Source organism: Corvus moneduloides, chromosome 3 (genome assembly GCF_009650955.1).
Source record: "Corvus moneduloides isolate bCorMon1 chromosome 3, bCorMon1.pri, whole genome shotgun sequence".
Lineage (NCBI taxonomy): Eukaryota > Metazoa > Chordata > Aves > Passeriformes > Corvidae > Corvus > Corvus moneduloides.
The window spans coordinates 27,221,019-27,238,101 of NC_045478.1; the positions used below are offsets into that span (position 1 = coordinate 27,221,019).

General features: G+C 35.6%; 1 protein-coding gene across 5 annotated transcripts in view; it reads right to left on the reverse strand.

Moving 5' to 3' along the window:
- Window positions 1-17,083, reverse strand: part of COL21A1 (collagen type XXI alpha 1 chain) — a 97,310-nt gene that overhangs the window by 54,588 nt on the left and 25,639 nt on the right. For 3 of the 5 annotated variants that reach the window (XM_032104674.1, XM_032104673.1, XM_032104675.1), the window contains exons 3-10: window positions 15,506-16,057; window positions 10,813-10,981; window positions 10,464-10,680; window positions 8,551-8,724; window positions 7,535-7,612; window positions 5,199-5,207; window positions 3,654-3,737; window positions 1,461-1,523 (exon numbers count right to left, since the gene is read on the reverse strand). In XM_032104674.1, the coding sequence (XP_031960565.1) occupies window positions 1,461-1,523; window positions 3,654-3,737; window positions 5,199-5,207; window positions 7,535-7,612; window positions 8,551-8,724; window positions 10,464-10,680; window positions 10,813-10,981; window positions 15,506-16,057 (1,346 nt within the window). Of the gene's footprint in view, window positions 1-1,460; window positions 1,524-3,653; window positions 3,738-5,161; window positions 5,208-7,534; window positions 7,613-8,550; window positions 8,725-10,463; window positions 10,681-10,812; window positions 10,982-15,505; window positions 16,058-17,083 lie in introns of those variants that run through there. The other 2 variants (XM_032104676.1, XM_032104677.1) reach the window with 2 other exon arrangements.

Sequence of the window (17,083 nt, forward strand, 5' to 3'; positions counted from 1 at the left end):
ATTCTGAGATACTTTTGGTTATCTTTTTTATGTTCAGATAATGCCCATCTATGCACACTATGACTCACAGGAAAAAATAAGCCATAATTGCCAGATTACAAAATTACAGTAGGTCTACAGTATCAATTTATTTCTCCTTCATTATTCATGCTGTTACAAATTTCAGTGCTTATGGGAAGATAAATAGCCTTGAAGTGGAAACCTGTTCATAAAAGTATGAAAGAGTCATAACAAATTGTTTCTAAAATAATCTGTTGTAGCCGACTGGATGCTTCAGAAATGAAGTCTTAATCTCTTTGTTAAAAGAGAGAAGAGAAACTGACATTTCCCTACCAATACCCAGTCCATTCTGCTTTCATTAAAACTTACATGATATCACTTTATTTTTCAAAATATCAGACTTAGCTGGATTAAAGGCAGCCCTGCTATGCTTATCAATACTGCAAACCTATTTCCAGAAATCAGCATGTGATGGACACCTTCTCCCATGCAACTCCAGGTTCAGAGAGTTTGTATAACTGTCTTTTATAGGAGATCAGAACTGCTCTTCCTAAGCTTTAGCACCACCAATTATCAACTGAAAAGCTATTCTGATTAAATACACTTCCCCATTTTCAGGATTGTCTAAAATCAAAACGCAGTATTTTAAAGCATTGAATGTTTCAATTCAGATTATCATCTCTAATTCTGGTTCAAAAAAACTCTGAAGATAATAGCTATCAAAAGCTGTTTAAGAACAAAAGTATAAAAACATTTTATATCACAGAAAAATTTAGGATATTTGTTTGTGGGACTGATGAAAAAATTCATGTACACACCGCTCATCTGGGCCATCAGGGTAACCATGGTCAGGTTTCAATTTTAAAACAGGGAAATTTTCAATTTTTAGAAACAATTACATTTCTTGTTTTCAGCACCTATTTTCTTCCGGTTAAACTAACTCTGCTTACAGATGGAATCACCAGTTCCATTTGTTAAATGAACCAGTTTGGAACTACAAAACATCTATATTTTTAACATTTTTCATGTATATCTACATATTTTGAGGGACTACTTGAGGTAGCCTACAGACAAATTACATGAAGCAAGCAGCAAGCCCTAAAAAAAACCAGATAGGATTTTAAGTGACCTGAAGAGTTTTCTAGTGAAAAAATTTTTAAGGAGTAAAGACTGAAGGTGGTAACATAACTGCTGCAAAGTAATGCAAAGACCGACAGGAGCACACACAGCCTGCTCTCTGCTTTACAACAGTACTTAACTCATACTTACAGTATTTTCCTTGAAACAAAAATAGTATCATTGACATAGTCATACAGCTGTTACATGTAGATAGTGCTTAAATGACGTTCACAGTTTCAAAGAATGGAGACAAAATCATCTAAATTTCAAAAATCGTGTTCCATGTTTTTTCTCCTGTTAGTTTTACATTTACAATATATGACTAAGTTTTTAGTACTCACAGGCTTACCATCTGGACCAGGCAGACCAGGATAACCATGATTCCCAGGCTGCCCAGGGTCACCCTGTGGAAAAGCAACATGTGAACACACAAAATACATAAGCATTTCAATATTATAAGAGTATTTTAAAATTAGCACAATGAACCTTAACCCTAACACATTCCACAAAACAGTCTCTACAAGGCCAGGGACCTACTACTGAGGAGCAATTCCTACAGTGAAAAAGAACTGATCTTTTTGGGGAAAATTCTCCCCTACTTCTCCCCAGCTTCTTGTGCAGTACTTGGAGAAGTCAGTCCACACACAGCTACAGCACAAATTTGGCTCACCAACTCAAAAGCTTTCAAGTCTTTTAACATTTTAATCAACAGAAATAGAAACACTTTTCATCAAATAGATGAAACAATCCGTATTAACGAATTCATTAATGAAGTAGTTATTTTCTGAAGAAATCTCTTACTTGCTTTAGCTGAGCCTAATTCTTAAGATAAAAAAAACTAAAAAGGCAAGAGACAGGATTAAAACCTGCAAAATAATAAACTCCTCTCTACCAATTGCTTTCTGAAAGAGATATTTTTGATATTTCCTCTTAAAAGCCATTGCAATTATTTTGATAATCACTGTTATGACCAGATTAAAGTAAAAGAAAAGTTGCTTCCCAAGGCTTCATGTTTATGGCGATACAGCAGGAACTTAACATCCTACTCAACATATCCTCCTAGAGTATTGACCTTTTCTGTTTATTTTACTGACAGCTTTGATTTGAACTCAGCAAAATCCAGTAAGGCTTGATCTATAAAACCATTTTACTTCAGCAGGAGTGTTAAGCAGATACCGATTCTTCAGCCTCAACCATCAACAGATCTGTGGGTCAGTTAAAATTGCAGAACTGTTATAAACAGGGAGGATATTAGAAGGGAAACAGGAAACTAGTTTTCAATGTGACTGTGAAAAAATATCTTTTCACATATAAACCACAGAAGTGTAATGCTGAACTAAATGAGAGAGAATATAGAATAATGTCTCTTTTGAAAAGCATAACAGTTATCATTTGCTAAACAAGTAATAAGTTACCCAGAATTATTGTTGTCCAAATTAAGAAGTCCAGATTTGGGATTTGAGAAAAATAAATTTGCTTTCAAATATACTATTTAACTGTGAAATTTTGTGCTTTTAACTTGAAAAGCTTAAAATATCAGTTACTTCTATTTTTAAATTGCTTTGATTTAATTCAACTTATTGTACCCCACTAATATCACAAGCACAAAAATTAAGTTTAAATTCATATGATTCTAAAGTCCAGTATTCAAAAGTTAATAAATACTGTAACTGAGATAACCTATTCAATCTTAAATTGCGTTACTTTTCACTTTGTGCAGCCTTTTGTGTTAGGCACCATCTTGTCACCTGTATTATTCAATTATCCCCAAACAAATTGTCATAGGTTAGCATTGTAGTAGAAAAATTGCATGTAAGGCAATAGGCATAGGTCATCTTAGTTCTGAAATTTCACATTCCTTCTTACTTTACAGGAAGTGGTTTTCAATTCTCTTAAAATTATAAATACTTCATTCTCTTTCCCTCTCTCTCTCTCTATCTCTTTTTCTCTAATATGGTAAAAAGAGAATAAAAAAGGTAAAAGACCACAGAAATACATTAAAAAATAATGATGATCTCTATATTGTGGATTTCAACTCCCTGATCAGAAACCTTTTCCACTGTATCAAGAAGCCCTTTGACTTGAGGTAGCTACAGCATACTGTAACCTCTTATGATGACAGCAGAGAAGGTTTTTATCCATTTGCTTAATGAAAGACAAGTGATTTGGGGTTTTTTTCCTACACTTATAAATAATTCTGTAAGCACTGCTTAGCACAGTTACTGAGAAAGGTACTAAAGCAAAATACTGGGGAATCAAGTTTGTTGTGTTAGACTTCAGCAGCTTCGGTCTAGTTCTCATTTTAGTTCTTCATCAACACTGAAAGGAGGTCATCAGCACAGCTAAAGTGGAACTCTCCCAGTAAGCATCCAGTTCATTCTTTTACGAAGAAGGAAGAAACACCCCTCTCCATTAAAAGGCTTTTGTTAGAAAATCATTTAGTTCTCAAACAATTAGCAGTGCAACATCATTTGCTGAAGAGTAGCAAGGAAACACAGGTCATATATGCTCAACAAGACAGAACAGAGACTTACTTTGGGGCCTGGAGGTCCTTGCTTTCCTGGTGGGCATATGCAGGGGGCAGGTGTTGAGCCTACGTCACTGGGACCGTTCATGCACTACCAAGAGTGAAAACAGCCATCAGCACATATGCCAAAGGCAGGCAACAAACATATCGTAACACTGTATGAAGCTGACTTTCCTTAGGCTGCCTTTCACTTAGGTCCTGGCATTCACTCCCTTGTTCAGATGGAACCTCTGCTTATCTGAATATTGCCCTCCAACTACTTTTCATGCATGAAATCATTTTATCCAGAATAAAAATTAAAAAAGTAAGTACCAATATTGGGCTGATACCTGTAACTTCATTTTTTTCACAAATATTTTGTCATATAGTTTGGTAATTTTAAATCTTGCAACATGACTCTTCTCCTAGCTAATTTATATTCATAATTTGAAGTGTGATCAATTCTCAAATATAAAAATTTCATTTAAAAATGTGTAAAATGATGTAATAAATAAGTATAGCATATTGATCCCAACCATTGGCATGCTATCATGCATAGCAAGCCTGAAAAGATAAACCCCAACTCTCCTACCTCCTAGGCATGTGCTCCAACTATGAAGCTACTTGAGGAGAGGCAGGACACACCTGCTACCACCGACTCCTAGAGGTCACTAGTCCTGGTCCCAAGAGTGCCCATCCTACAAAGACCATTAGGTGACCTCCTCCAAACCATGCTCCCTGCAGCAGTAAACACTAAACCTCGGCAGATCACATAACCCTCTAGATTTTTTTTTTTTTTGTGATATTTACTTCTCACCATTAAACCCCACATAAAACCTCAGTGCTTTACTAAGGCAGGCAAGGCGAGAGCTACTAAGTAAAATCTCTTATAGGTACATCTGTACTAAATCTATATGTTGAAGTTAGATTCAGTGAATTCTTTTTCACCCATCAACCCTAACCCAGCAAGTTCTTAGAGCTATGGAAAGGCAAAAATTTAAGAATCCAAGCTGCAAAAAACAGATTTGTATTTATTATCTAAAACTTTCCATAGCAATTTACTCATATTTTCAAGAATAATGACACCTTTTAAGACGTTTTTTGAATGGAATTCTTTCTTGGGGTCAAATGATTGATCAAAATGCAGATCCATGTTTCCTTTGCAATGGTACAAGTTGGGAGTTGCGGGGAAGGTTAGGGAAGCTGTCATATTAAGCCTTCAGATAAGCTCCGGTTCAGGGAGTTCCCATTAGCACGATGCAGGTAACAGCTACCTGACTGTGCATATCCCCCATCCCTTTGCAAGTGTCCAGCCCTGCAAATAGCAGCAATTAAATCCAACTGGGGGAAAACATCAGACCACTTATTCTAGTAAACATGTGTTTTTTAACAAAAATTCTTTTTAATTTTTCTACTGACTAGAGTTCAAGCAATGGAAGTCCAGCACTCTTAAACTTAGCAAATCTCTGTCCCCTTTTGAAAACAAAGTGTATATTACCTAGAATATTAAGAAGCTTATATAAAGTCAAATACTACCTTAAACTGAGTTTGAGTAGTTTAGGATCAAGCCTACCTCTCCATTCTGAAACAAGAAGAAACACAGTTTAAAAGTATAGCAATATTTCTAAAAAGCAAAATCCACTTATTTGGAAACATTGTCAAAACCAATCATAACTTACGGGCTGTAACCGTCAAGAAATTATAATTCAAATTTTTAGACTTTCTGAGACTTATGTGCAGCTGCTATCCATGCATATGAAATTAATTTAGCTAACTGTGTTTAAGGGTCTGTCAATGGGAGTAATCAGTAGCAATTTTTAAAAGACAATGACAATTAATAGTAAACCACGTCAATATTTACACATTAAATGTTTAGGTTTGGGTCAAACCTTTTACAAGAAGTAACTTCTCATCAAAAATTTCCTCTGCTTATTCATTCATGTCAGAGAATGTACCAAAATATTTCTGAAATCTCTGATCTCTGCCTGAATCCAGCATCTGGGAAAACACAGAGCAGCACAGAGGCAAGGCTGGCTTTTTCTTGCTTTCCTGTGACTGCATTAGACTCTGCTAACAATTGAATTTTGTTCCAGTATATACTACAGAACAATCCAACCCCCAATACTTCAGCAGAGCAACCATGAAATTGTCTGTCTTAATAGTTTAGTAGCCACCATCAGCTGCACTGTCCACAGGAGTATTCTAATGCATGCAATCACTGCAGATTCCATACACACAGAGACAGCGAGTGCTTCCTCTGTATTCAATTTTCAGCTTAAGCAACCCCTTGAGAAAGTTTTCATTTTCCGTGGATCACAGAAGGAGTTTAAAATTACCATGCAGCTAGGTATCTCTGGGAAAGGGGATTAATTTGGGCTGTAATTAGTACATATAGCCTCTGCTCATTTCAGGAACTCTGACACAACCACACTGACAGAATACAACCACAAACTACATATTCCTCCTTGAAGATCATCCAACATTTTTATTTTCTGAAGGAGTCCAGAATTTCATGGGTAAAGTCCAAATTTAATTTACAACAACAGCCAGTGAAACTAAAATGGCAAAAAGCAATCTTTTGGCTTCAACTCCCTTGATAAATTGCAGTGAACATAAGATGTGACAGACTTTTTAGTGTTTGCTTTCTTTATGCAAAATATTTTTCATTTGATTACTTTTCATATCCTATTTTAATTTGTAAAGAGCAAAAAGATGTGGTGCAGTTAAATAGCCAAATACTTCATTTTCTTCAAGATTCCAACCTAATTTTACAAAAGTCTCCCGGCACCCATTAGTTCTTGACACACAGAGTCAGAGTTCCAAACAGCTAATAATCCAGTCACCTACTTGCTGCTTGACTGAAAGTTGTGAATTTTGAAAAAGCCCTGATAAGGATGCAATAGACACACTGGCCCCAAAGAGGAAGAAGAAAAACAGACTAGCTGGCAATCCATGCCAGACTGAGAAAAAATAAAATCTGGATGCTGGACATTCAATGGTTCTATTGTCAAACCAGCAAAATGATACTAAATCAAATCACAACATGAGGATTGTGGGTCTATATAGTAAGACACTGGAGGCAGATAATCTTTAGCTCAGTTTGTTTTAGACACCAAACAAAGGAGAGTATTTTTAATCTGCATGTATAAATCAATCTCATGCTCATGCTTTGAGATGGGAACTGAATGCTTAAATGTGGCTCTGTCAGTCATGACTGGGTTCTAAATCTGTTTGTGTATGTTTTACATTTCAGTGCATAATTGAGGACCAAGAGAGGGCCAAAGAGAGGGCCAAGAAAAGGCCAAAGGGTCCCCATAAACTTCCTAATTGTGCACATGAATCATAGAATCTTGGTTTTATTTCTGTCTTATCTTTAACATACTTCTTGAAATCTTGGCAACATTTCGGATAATGGGATATTTATCACAGACCTCAGCATAGATATTTCTAAAAGGAGAAGGTGATTTAGAAATACAGGTTTGCCGATTATGTACCAAAATTTAACAAATTAAATGACCTGACAAGTAGCAAGGAGTATATCAGAAAAGTTCAAAAGTCATATTTAAAGAATTTTACACAGAAAAACCTAGAAGTTTTATTAATCTATAGTGCTTAAAATCTGAAATTTTAAGAGAGGATGCTGAGATTCTTCTATACTCATATATATATTTATCAAATTTACACCATTAAATACCTAAACTAAAACAATTTGTAAAAACCTTTGTGAAAAAATAAGGCTGAAAATAGACAAAGTTTGTGTCACTTGATATTTCACAGGTAACAAGCATGTGTTTGCACCAGCTGAATCAATGTAGCATAACTTGTTTTAAAACTTCATTAAGTCAGCTTTAAACAGGGATTTGTGAAAAAATGCCAAATAGTCCTCAAAAGTTCATCTATCATACTCACAAATCCTGGGATCTCACAGACTGTTTCTCGATTATTTTGCTCTGGGTCACAGTAGATTCGCAGTTTTTGTATATCAAACTGTAATTCAAAACATAAAAGACTCTTTAGAGGTCTGCATGTTCACTACAGTTAAAAATCAATTAAATAGATAGAAATATTCTTAGGCTACTCACAATGATTCATATGTGCAACCAATTAAACATACTGTAACAAAATTATTTAAATAAAAATAATCAATCCAAGAATTTTTTAAAAAATAGCAGAAATCACCATCCATATTCATTGGCAATAAATCCAAACACATGCAGCACAAACTACACTAGCTTCCAGTACCATTGAGGAAACAAGTTAATAGCACAGGCAAACCCAACCTTTTTCTTTTTACCTTAACAGACCTGGGAAGATGCTTCTGCACAGACCTGCTCGTATTAGATGTAGGATTAGTAAATTCTGATGAAGCATCAGAAGGCATCCCTAATGTTTAGTGTTTAATATACAACATAAATCTTTAAAAAGCAACCAATAAAAACACTGGCATCAGGTAAACAAAAGTTTGTGCCATTCTGCTTTGTTGGTATATTCTCAAATAAAATGAAACCACTGTCAGTTTTTCTAGCATAAACTATCATGACTGCAAAGCATGGAGAAAGAAACTTGACCAAAATTTTCCTCTTTTACCAGCATCACCCATACCCTGATGGAAGGAAATCATATGCAAATGTCAAGCACAGAGGAAATTTCCTACTTTGAGACACAGTTTCCCAAATTCAGGCAACCACGTTGCATCAATTTTGTCCTTGAAATCAGTGACACCAATTAAGCATCCATGTCACAGGATACATCACTTGTTCTAAGTCCTCCTGACCATTTTTTTCTCTCTTAACTATTAAAATTTTGTATACTGAATTTCAGTCTACTGTAAGTTAGAAGAGTAAGCTCTAGAAAAGAGAAGACACCAATGCAATGTTAACCTTCAGCAGAATTACTGAATTACTGTAGTTTTAGCGTATGCCTACCTGTACCGTTTCCTCCTTTCCAGAATACTTTCCAATTTGGGTTAGGCCACTGATGTAAATACCCAAAACAGGATGTAATGGCTTTGTTTCAATTTCTTGGCCATCTATATACAAAGTTACAAAGTCTTCTGTTACTAAGAGACGAATTTGATGCCAGCCTTCATCAAACAATGTCTAAGAAAAACGAAGAAAACAACATTGTTTAAAAATGCCTTCGATTTAAATAACAATAAAATTGCACTTCAGCAATCAAACTGCTGCTAATGGTTGAGATGACCAAGGTTGCACATTTTCCATACAAATAATTCTAAACTGTATAGGCAAATAAAGTATTGCCAAGTAATATTGTAATTGAAAATTTGGCAATTGGTGAAAATCAATCCCTATTTCAGAATTCTTTTATAACTCACATAGATTTTTTTTTTTTAGTCTATTACCTTGAACATGCTCAAACCTGTATTTGTTAAAAATATGCAGCCAGAAGCCTATTTTTCAGCAGGGGTATAATGTCTCAAAACACTTCAGATCATCAATCATGTTGAAAACAAATTGGTACTTGAAAGTCTTTCTACTTCATCTCTTATGAAAGAAAAGATGGTGTGCTATTGGTGGAAAGAATCCCAATACCATAATGAGCAAACCAGGCATTACTCTCACAAAACCCCAGGCTTCTAAAGCTTTCAAAAACAATCTAGCTCTTCAACCAAGCCTAGCTAAATTGCACAGAGATTAATCCCACACTAAATTCGTATTTCATAACCTGAAACATACATCTTTCAGTATGTTATAAATCTGTCACCTTTTTTAGACCTAAACAGAAATCAAGCATACTTCATTTAATAATATACACCCTCTGAAAGCACCTCTGTTTCTATTTTATTTTCTTTTGCAGATTGTATTTTTATTTATTTGCAATGGCTCTCATTAGAAGACAAAATAAACAACAGATCAGAATACATAACATTTCCATTTTCCAGTGAAAGTGATAAATTATCATAAAGGTTTATTAAAGAAAAATTATAATTAAGAGGATATTGATATTTATAGTGTGTTTAGACACACATAGCTCTAAAAAAGCCATGAAATTATTGTTCTTCTTAATAGCAAGGCAAGCATGGAGAAACACAACAGAAAAAAAACCCACAAAAGTTGTGTTTTCATGGTGAAATTCATGGATACCTGAGACTGCTTGAATAAGACTGATTGGTCATTGCAGCTCCCAGAAATAGATAAATACAAATTAATTATTGACTTGAAACTGAATTTTCTCACAGTTTCTGGTAAATCAAGTTTAACACAGCTTCTTAAAAAAATAAAATTATTTCGACTACTAATAATTATAAAAAGTCAGAGGAAATTTGGAAACAAAAAGAAAAAATTCGCCATCCAGTAACAGAAGGATAAAATACCTCTCCCTAGAAAAAGCTTAGTAGTTAAGACCTATTCCTTGGATAGGAGTCCTTCCTTCACTGAGGATTTATATTTAAAATTCTTTCAGCCTGATTTGGAGTAGGGATTTGAATGCAGGCCTCCACTTCCCAGAAAAGTCAAACCCACTTGGCCATGAAGAGCTCCAGCAGCAAATCTTTCCCATTCTTTGTCTGTTGAATTAGCCCTCTCTGTTCACTTAAATAATATTCCCTGTGGCAGGAAGGGCAATCTCTGGGCTGCACATATTCCTGCTACAAATGCAAGAATGCGGTCATTCCACCTCCATTCCTCTGTCTCATCTGCAGCTAAGACAATCTTTCTTACAAGACTGGAGTACTTCACTGGAAATTACTGAAGAAAGACTGAAAGAGAACTTTCATATTATACTAGAAAACAATAAAACTGGTTTGCACAAAGAGGGGAATAGTGGAATAATGAGTACTTAAAGAAATATTCCATCATGATAGTGACATACTCCTTACCTTTACATGAGGTGCAGCAAAAGTAATAACTTGTGTGCCATTTATTAAACTTGTTGTAGTGAATGATAATGTTTTCTCTTCTCCATTAATAGTGACTGCTATCTGTGGTCTCTTATCTAGACTCAGGATTCTCCATAAATCCCACGTCTTTTTTACTTTAAATCTTTGAGTGGAAACAAACACATAGGATGGAGGGAGACCTTCTGGAAACACATTCCTAAAAAAGGGGGAAGGGTGGAAAAAAGAAGACAGTACTTGAACATTCATATAAATTTTAAATAAGTCCTTCTCATTTAAAGCAAAAAAAAAATCTTACTGAATATAGAAGCATATTTATAAAATTCAATACCTTGTTAATTCTGAGAGGTCAACATGTGAGGTTACTTCATAAGCTTTTGCATTAGTGGTTGATATTTGAATTCTCTTTTTAACCTTTTTCTTCACACCTAATCCTACAAGAATGTCAAATCCTTTTTCATCTCGAGCTGCCACTGGAATTCTTGTTGGACAAACAGACTCTGAAAAATAACAAACGTAAGGATAGTTCAAAATATGACTTAAAACTTCCAAAAAGTAACTTCCACCCAACTAGGTTTTTTTATCATATTTATTTATGTACTTAACTGTCAGTTAAGTACAACATGAAAGAAGTGCTATGCGGGATCCTCAGGGACTTGAGGCAAGAATACTAAGATGTCATATATTACTGCCAATATATTCACATACTATTTTGAAATGTCAGTAATTGTAGTTAAAGAGTATTAAATTATCTGGCTAATAAATATAATTGAATTTAATTTCTAAAATTGTATGGTTTCAAAATTATATACGATTATAGATGTTAATTTCCAAAATGCACTAGCAATTTGGATTTAGCATCCCTCCCAACTATAAAATTAGTTTGAAAATGGAGAAAGGTAGAATTATCTATGACTTTTTTTTTTTTAAATTAACTCAAAATGGACTCTGAGCTGTTTTGTCTGTTACACTGAAATCTGCCTGAAGTTATTGTCAATGGAAAAGTAGTGTGTGATATATTTTCTGTGGAAGCATAAGTTAGCTGCATGTTATCCTGGTTAATTATCCTTACACAAAAACAGTGGACCTAAGTCGTCTCAAACAAAAAAAGAAAAAGAGATAGGACAGTGAAACTTAATACTGAAGCAAACATTGTATTAGGATAACAAATCAATGAAAAGAAGTTTTTTGTTTTATTAAAATTATGCTAAATTGTGTACAAAAATTATCATTATTCATTTCCCACTGTTTCTTCAGAAAAGCATCAGTTCATAGACAGGGAAGAGGTTAGGAATACATTCCAAAGAAGGGGTGGAGAGTTCTCTAATCTCCATCTGGACCAGCCATGGGCTGGAAAACTCCTGTCTCTGTGCCAGGGAATTATCAGCTCAAAGGTCTAGACTGGCTTCTTTTCATAATATGAGAAACGCTGCATGACTTCCCTTCCTAACCATCCCCAGAGCAGGCAGAAGCTAGCCTATTCTGGCGGGGGAGGCAGGATATATATACTCTAAGAAAACTCTGCTGATTTTCTGTACACCCTGTCTGTCATGAGAAAGGACAGTCCATCCCAAGGGGACATGTCACGGGTACTTGGGGCAGCAGCAAGAAGCCACATAAACTCCTCTTAGTTTTCTTTTCCTCCCCACAGCAAAATGAAACCTGACTTCCAAATCAAAAATAAATTATCTGTCTGTTGTACAAGAAAGAATTGCAAGAACTCTGCCTGCATTTTGGAAATTCAAATGTCTACCTCCTGAATGCTTCCAAAAAAAAAAAAAAGAAATACACAGTCCAACAAAACTTTCTTTCTTATTCTTCTCAAAACACAGATTTCAGTCAACATACTTAGGATATTAAGTAAGACTAACAGAACCTTTTTTTTCAGGCTATTTTCTAGTATGCATTGTTGACACAGACCTATTTTCTTAATTCATTTATTTCAAAGCTAGGTAATGGTCATATCACAATCAACAGAGAACACAGACAATCACATGCATATACACTGACCAGAAAATGAACACAAGGGTCTCTTATCAGTTACAGTATGACAAATTTGGTTTAAAATCAAAAACTAATGCCAAAATAGGAATACTTTATGTAAGAGGGCCATTATTATGGATCAAGGCCAAAATAACTGTTCCAAACCAATACCAACCAAACAAATTAAGCATGTTGAAAATTACACATTAAGAAACTATTTTTTCTTTCCAGGGGCACATTGATGAATTACATAAAAAATTCCCAGTCAAGTAGATCTTTTTTGGGTCTTCTGGATAATCTTCTGGCAGAATTATTTTGATAACTAACTGAGCCATTAAACAGCATGCAGAAATCAGTGGCAAAATTAAGAGCTGTCTTCTGTTGGAAATGGGGTTGTATTTCCAGTCCATAGTACCAGTCACTTCAACTCTCTAGCCTGTTCTGAAATCTTGTTACCTTCTAGCGTTTTCATAGTTTTCAGATGCTTTATTTTCCTTCCTAAAGTGTGAAATAACTTCATTATGTTAAATCTCAGTCTGTGGCACAAAGGAAGTTTTCTCTGCATCCTCCAGACAAACTTCTGAGGTCTGCATTGGGTTTTCTTTCCTGACACACAATTTTTTTTTTTTTTTTGCTATAGAATATTGATAGTACAGGAACATTTGACTTTCAGAATACATATTAAATATTCCTTAAATATCTGGTTCCATTCTGGCTGACAGGTTCAGGAGGTCTTTTTTCCCCTGATGTACTCTAAAACAAACACTAGAGTCCCCAAAAGGCACACTAGAGCCCTTCCCCCACAAACCTGTTCGTAAAAGCAATGCTTGCTCCAAGAACCACCAAACCTCAGCCTCCTTTGTCCAGAAAGGAAATACTGCCCCTGTGGCCTTATATCTATCTTCACTTAATAATGAATTTTAAAACTCCATAGGGTAAAAACCAGCATATCTTTTAGACATTTACACAAAGACCATGAAAAAAGAATTGCAAAATTTTCAGGCAGTTTCATGTGGTTGATCACAGCCAAACCACTGCTCGGCCCTCATGGAACTTCCTCTCCCTCAGTCAAAGTGAATGTTAACAACAGGATAACCAGTAAATAAATTAATTAATTAATTAATTAACACACAACTTAGCTATAAAAATTCCAGGCTTGGAGTTCACCAGCTAAAGACACTGTGGTTAGAAATGAAGCTGCCAAGCGGCTTTGATTGCTCTGCAGGAGAACCATCTCAGAAGGGAAGTGCACAACGTAAGGGAGACAATGCAAAGGGTCACTTCAAGTGAAAGAGTAAGTATACTTTGGTGTAAATAGTCAAAATCCACAGATTACTGCTGTAAATCATGTGAAATACCACAGCTGAATTTTAAGGGATACTAGTTAACTTGATGCTGAAAGCTGAAAATCCATCTTGATGAAATATAATGGCACTTCTTCTAAAACTTTATTCAAAGAAACTATTGTGTTTATTTTGTGTTTATTCAGGGGAATTTCTCCCTCCATTAAGTTCTATTAAATAATTTAGCTCCACTTAGATGACTTAATTTTTGGACTGACCACCTTACTACATCAGCCACAAGGAATTACTATGATTTTCACTTAATGTAGCAAGAAATAAACATTAATATCCTCAACAAAAGGATCACCATATTTTTTCAATGAAGATGATACTCCAAGTGAGAGCAAATAAAATCTATTTTTCACTCTTACTAAATGCAGAAATATGGTACAATTTAAACAGGACTTGCATAAATTCTTGATAATGAAACATACAAAATACCACTGACATCATAGAGTTTGAGTGATACACCTTAGAAGCAATTTGCTATCATTTTTATATATATAAGCCATTGTTTTACAAAATTATCAGAAAACTCAATGCAGTAATGCTGTTAGCATTCTAGAGTCAGAGTCACTTTACAGTGTTGGTCTTGGCTAACTCTTCCATAAAAACCTTCTAAGAAACATCATAACAGCTTGCTACAGCTCCAGACATCTCCACTTTTCCAAGTCCCTACCCGGAGTGCTGTGTCCAGCTCTGGGGCCACAACATAAGAAGGACGTGGACCTGCTGGAGCAACTCCAGAGGAAACCACGAAGTTAATTAGAAGGCTGGAGTATCTCTCCTGTAGGAAAAAGGCTGAGAAAGCTGGGGTTGTTCAGCCTGGAGAAGAGAAGGCTGTGGGGAGACCTTAGGGCAGCCTTCCAGTACCGAAAGGAGCCTTACAAGAGAGCTGAAGAGGGACTTCTCACAAGGGCATGTAGTGAGAGGACAAGGGGGAATGGCTTAAAACTGAAGGAGGGTAGGTTTGGATTAGGTATTAGGAAGAAAGTCTTTACTGTAAGGGCAATGATGCATTAGAACAGGTTGCCCAGGGAAGCTGTGGATGCCCCATCCCTGGAAGTGCTCAAGGCCGGGTTGGATGGGCCTCTAAGCAACTTGATCTAGTGAAAGGTGTCTCTGCCTATGGTAGCGCGGTTGGAGCTAGATGACCTTTAAGGTCCCCTCCAATCCAAACCACTCTACAATTTTATTATTTTTGCCAGCAGTCTTTCTTCTGGCTTTTTCAATACATACTCGAAGAAGTATGTATTCAGAAGTACTCCTGTTGTAATGGCAGTCTGTCCTCTCGCTTGTCTAGAAGAAATGCTGGATTATGCATGAGTATCAGCTGCAACAAAGAAATCAATAAAATAAACCCTATATTCTCGGCACTATGAGAATTGCTGAAATATTTTAGTGTTTTTAAACTTTATCAATGAAAAAAATTCAGGCTTAGGGCAAAAGGATAGATATTGAAATTAAACACTTACTGTGTTAAAACACTGTATCTTTCCCAAATATATCTTTCTCTTTGTTTGATAGAGAAAATAACATTTTGGAAGGAATTTCCACAAATTAAATCAAAACAAAAGATTAGGGTGAAGAGTATCAGGTCCCTTAGATTGCATGAATCATGTATTCTGCTTGTGAAATGAAAAAATATGTGTACAGAACTACATTTTGTGCATCTAAAAATATTTTATAATCGCTTACCTTCACAAAGTTTCTGTTTTATAACTTCTTTAATTCTTGATATTGCAATATAGTCTTCAACATAAAATACGTATGTTGATGAAGGTTTATTGGCAATGGCTTTAAGTTCTTCCTCCTCAATTTCTGAGCCAACACCAATAGCAAACAAAGTGATCTTATTTTTCCTTGCTTCTGCTGCTACATCTTTGACTTCATCTTGGGACTTTCCGTCAGTGAGAACAACTGCTATTTTTGTTAAAAATCTTGAGGATTTTGCAAAAAGATGGTCAAAGGCAAACTGAATAGCTCTTCCTGTTCTTGTATTTCCTCCCAGATAGTGTATGGACTCCATTTCCCTGATGAGCTTCTCAGTGGATTCATGAGTTCCGAGGGGAATTTCAAGTACAGGGTAATCACTATACTGGACAACTCCAACTTGAATAAACTTTGGCCCTATGTCAAAATTTCTTGTAATATTGACAAGCCAACTTTTGATTATTTCAAAGTTTTCTGGGCCAACACTGTAAGAGCCATCCAAGATAAAAACTAAATCTGCCGGAGCAGTTCTGCAACCTAAAAAAAAATAAAAGTCAAACAAATATTTTACTGAACACTTTCACTTTCTTCTTCCACAGTAAATGTTTTTCTCTATCAATTAGTGTTTCTATTAGGATCTTTATTGAGAAATACATTCCAGATGAAAAAAAATTAGCAGAGTTTATCAGGGCAAACTTGTGCAAGATTGTTTGCGTAAGCCACACGGATCCAACTTGGTATCTGAAAACCACACCATTTTCTGGTTTTTACATTAGCACCAGAAACAACTATGAAAAATTCTGGAATTCAGTTCCTTAGCTGGCAACTGTATTCCATTCAATAAACAGACATGAATATATATTGGGTCTTTTCATATCTTACGTGCAGAGATGATAAACATAAAAACTCCTTTTTGTTTCCAAACCAAGCACATTGTGGAGGAAGGGTATATTCTGAATACTACAGAATCCTTTTACAAATACATTTTAATTGACTTTGGACACTGCTACATGGCATTTACAGAACTAGTATTACAAAATCCTGAATCTCAATTGAATGTTGCTGGTAGCATATTCTGATTTTTGCAGAAGAAAAGTATTCAGTGAATGAGCTCAACCTCCAGAATACAGAATCACATAAGCATTTAATAACTACGGTATAACTGCATGATAACTTAGGCATGGATTCAGCTCTCCTAGCTGTAGTCATAAACTGAGTTTTTAGGCTAAATTGCCGACTACAGGCCATGGACAGACATAGCCATTCCTATCCACGCTACATGCCCATTCTCAGATGGAGGGAATAACTTTCTAAAGGAGGGAACTGCCTTCCATCCACCATGAAAGAAGTTTTGATAACTGACACATGACATGCCAAGGACATGGCCAAAACCAGGAGGGATTATTTTGATCTCATGGCACATGAGGTCATGGGGCTTACTGTCCTTTTGTTTTGTGAAAGTCTGCAGCTCCACCACAGGAAGGAGAGCTTTGCTTTATTCTGAAATCTGCCTATGGACACTTCTGGTCAAGACAAGATTTCACCCTCCTTGAAAGCAACCAC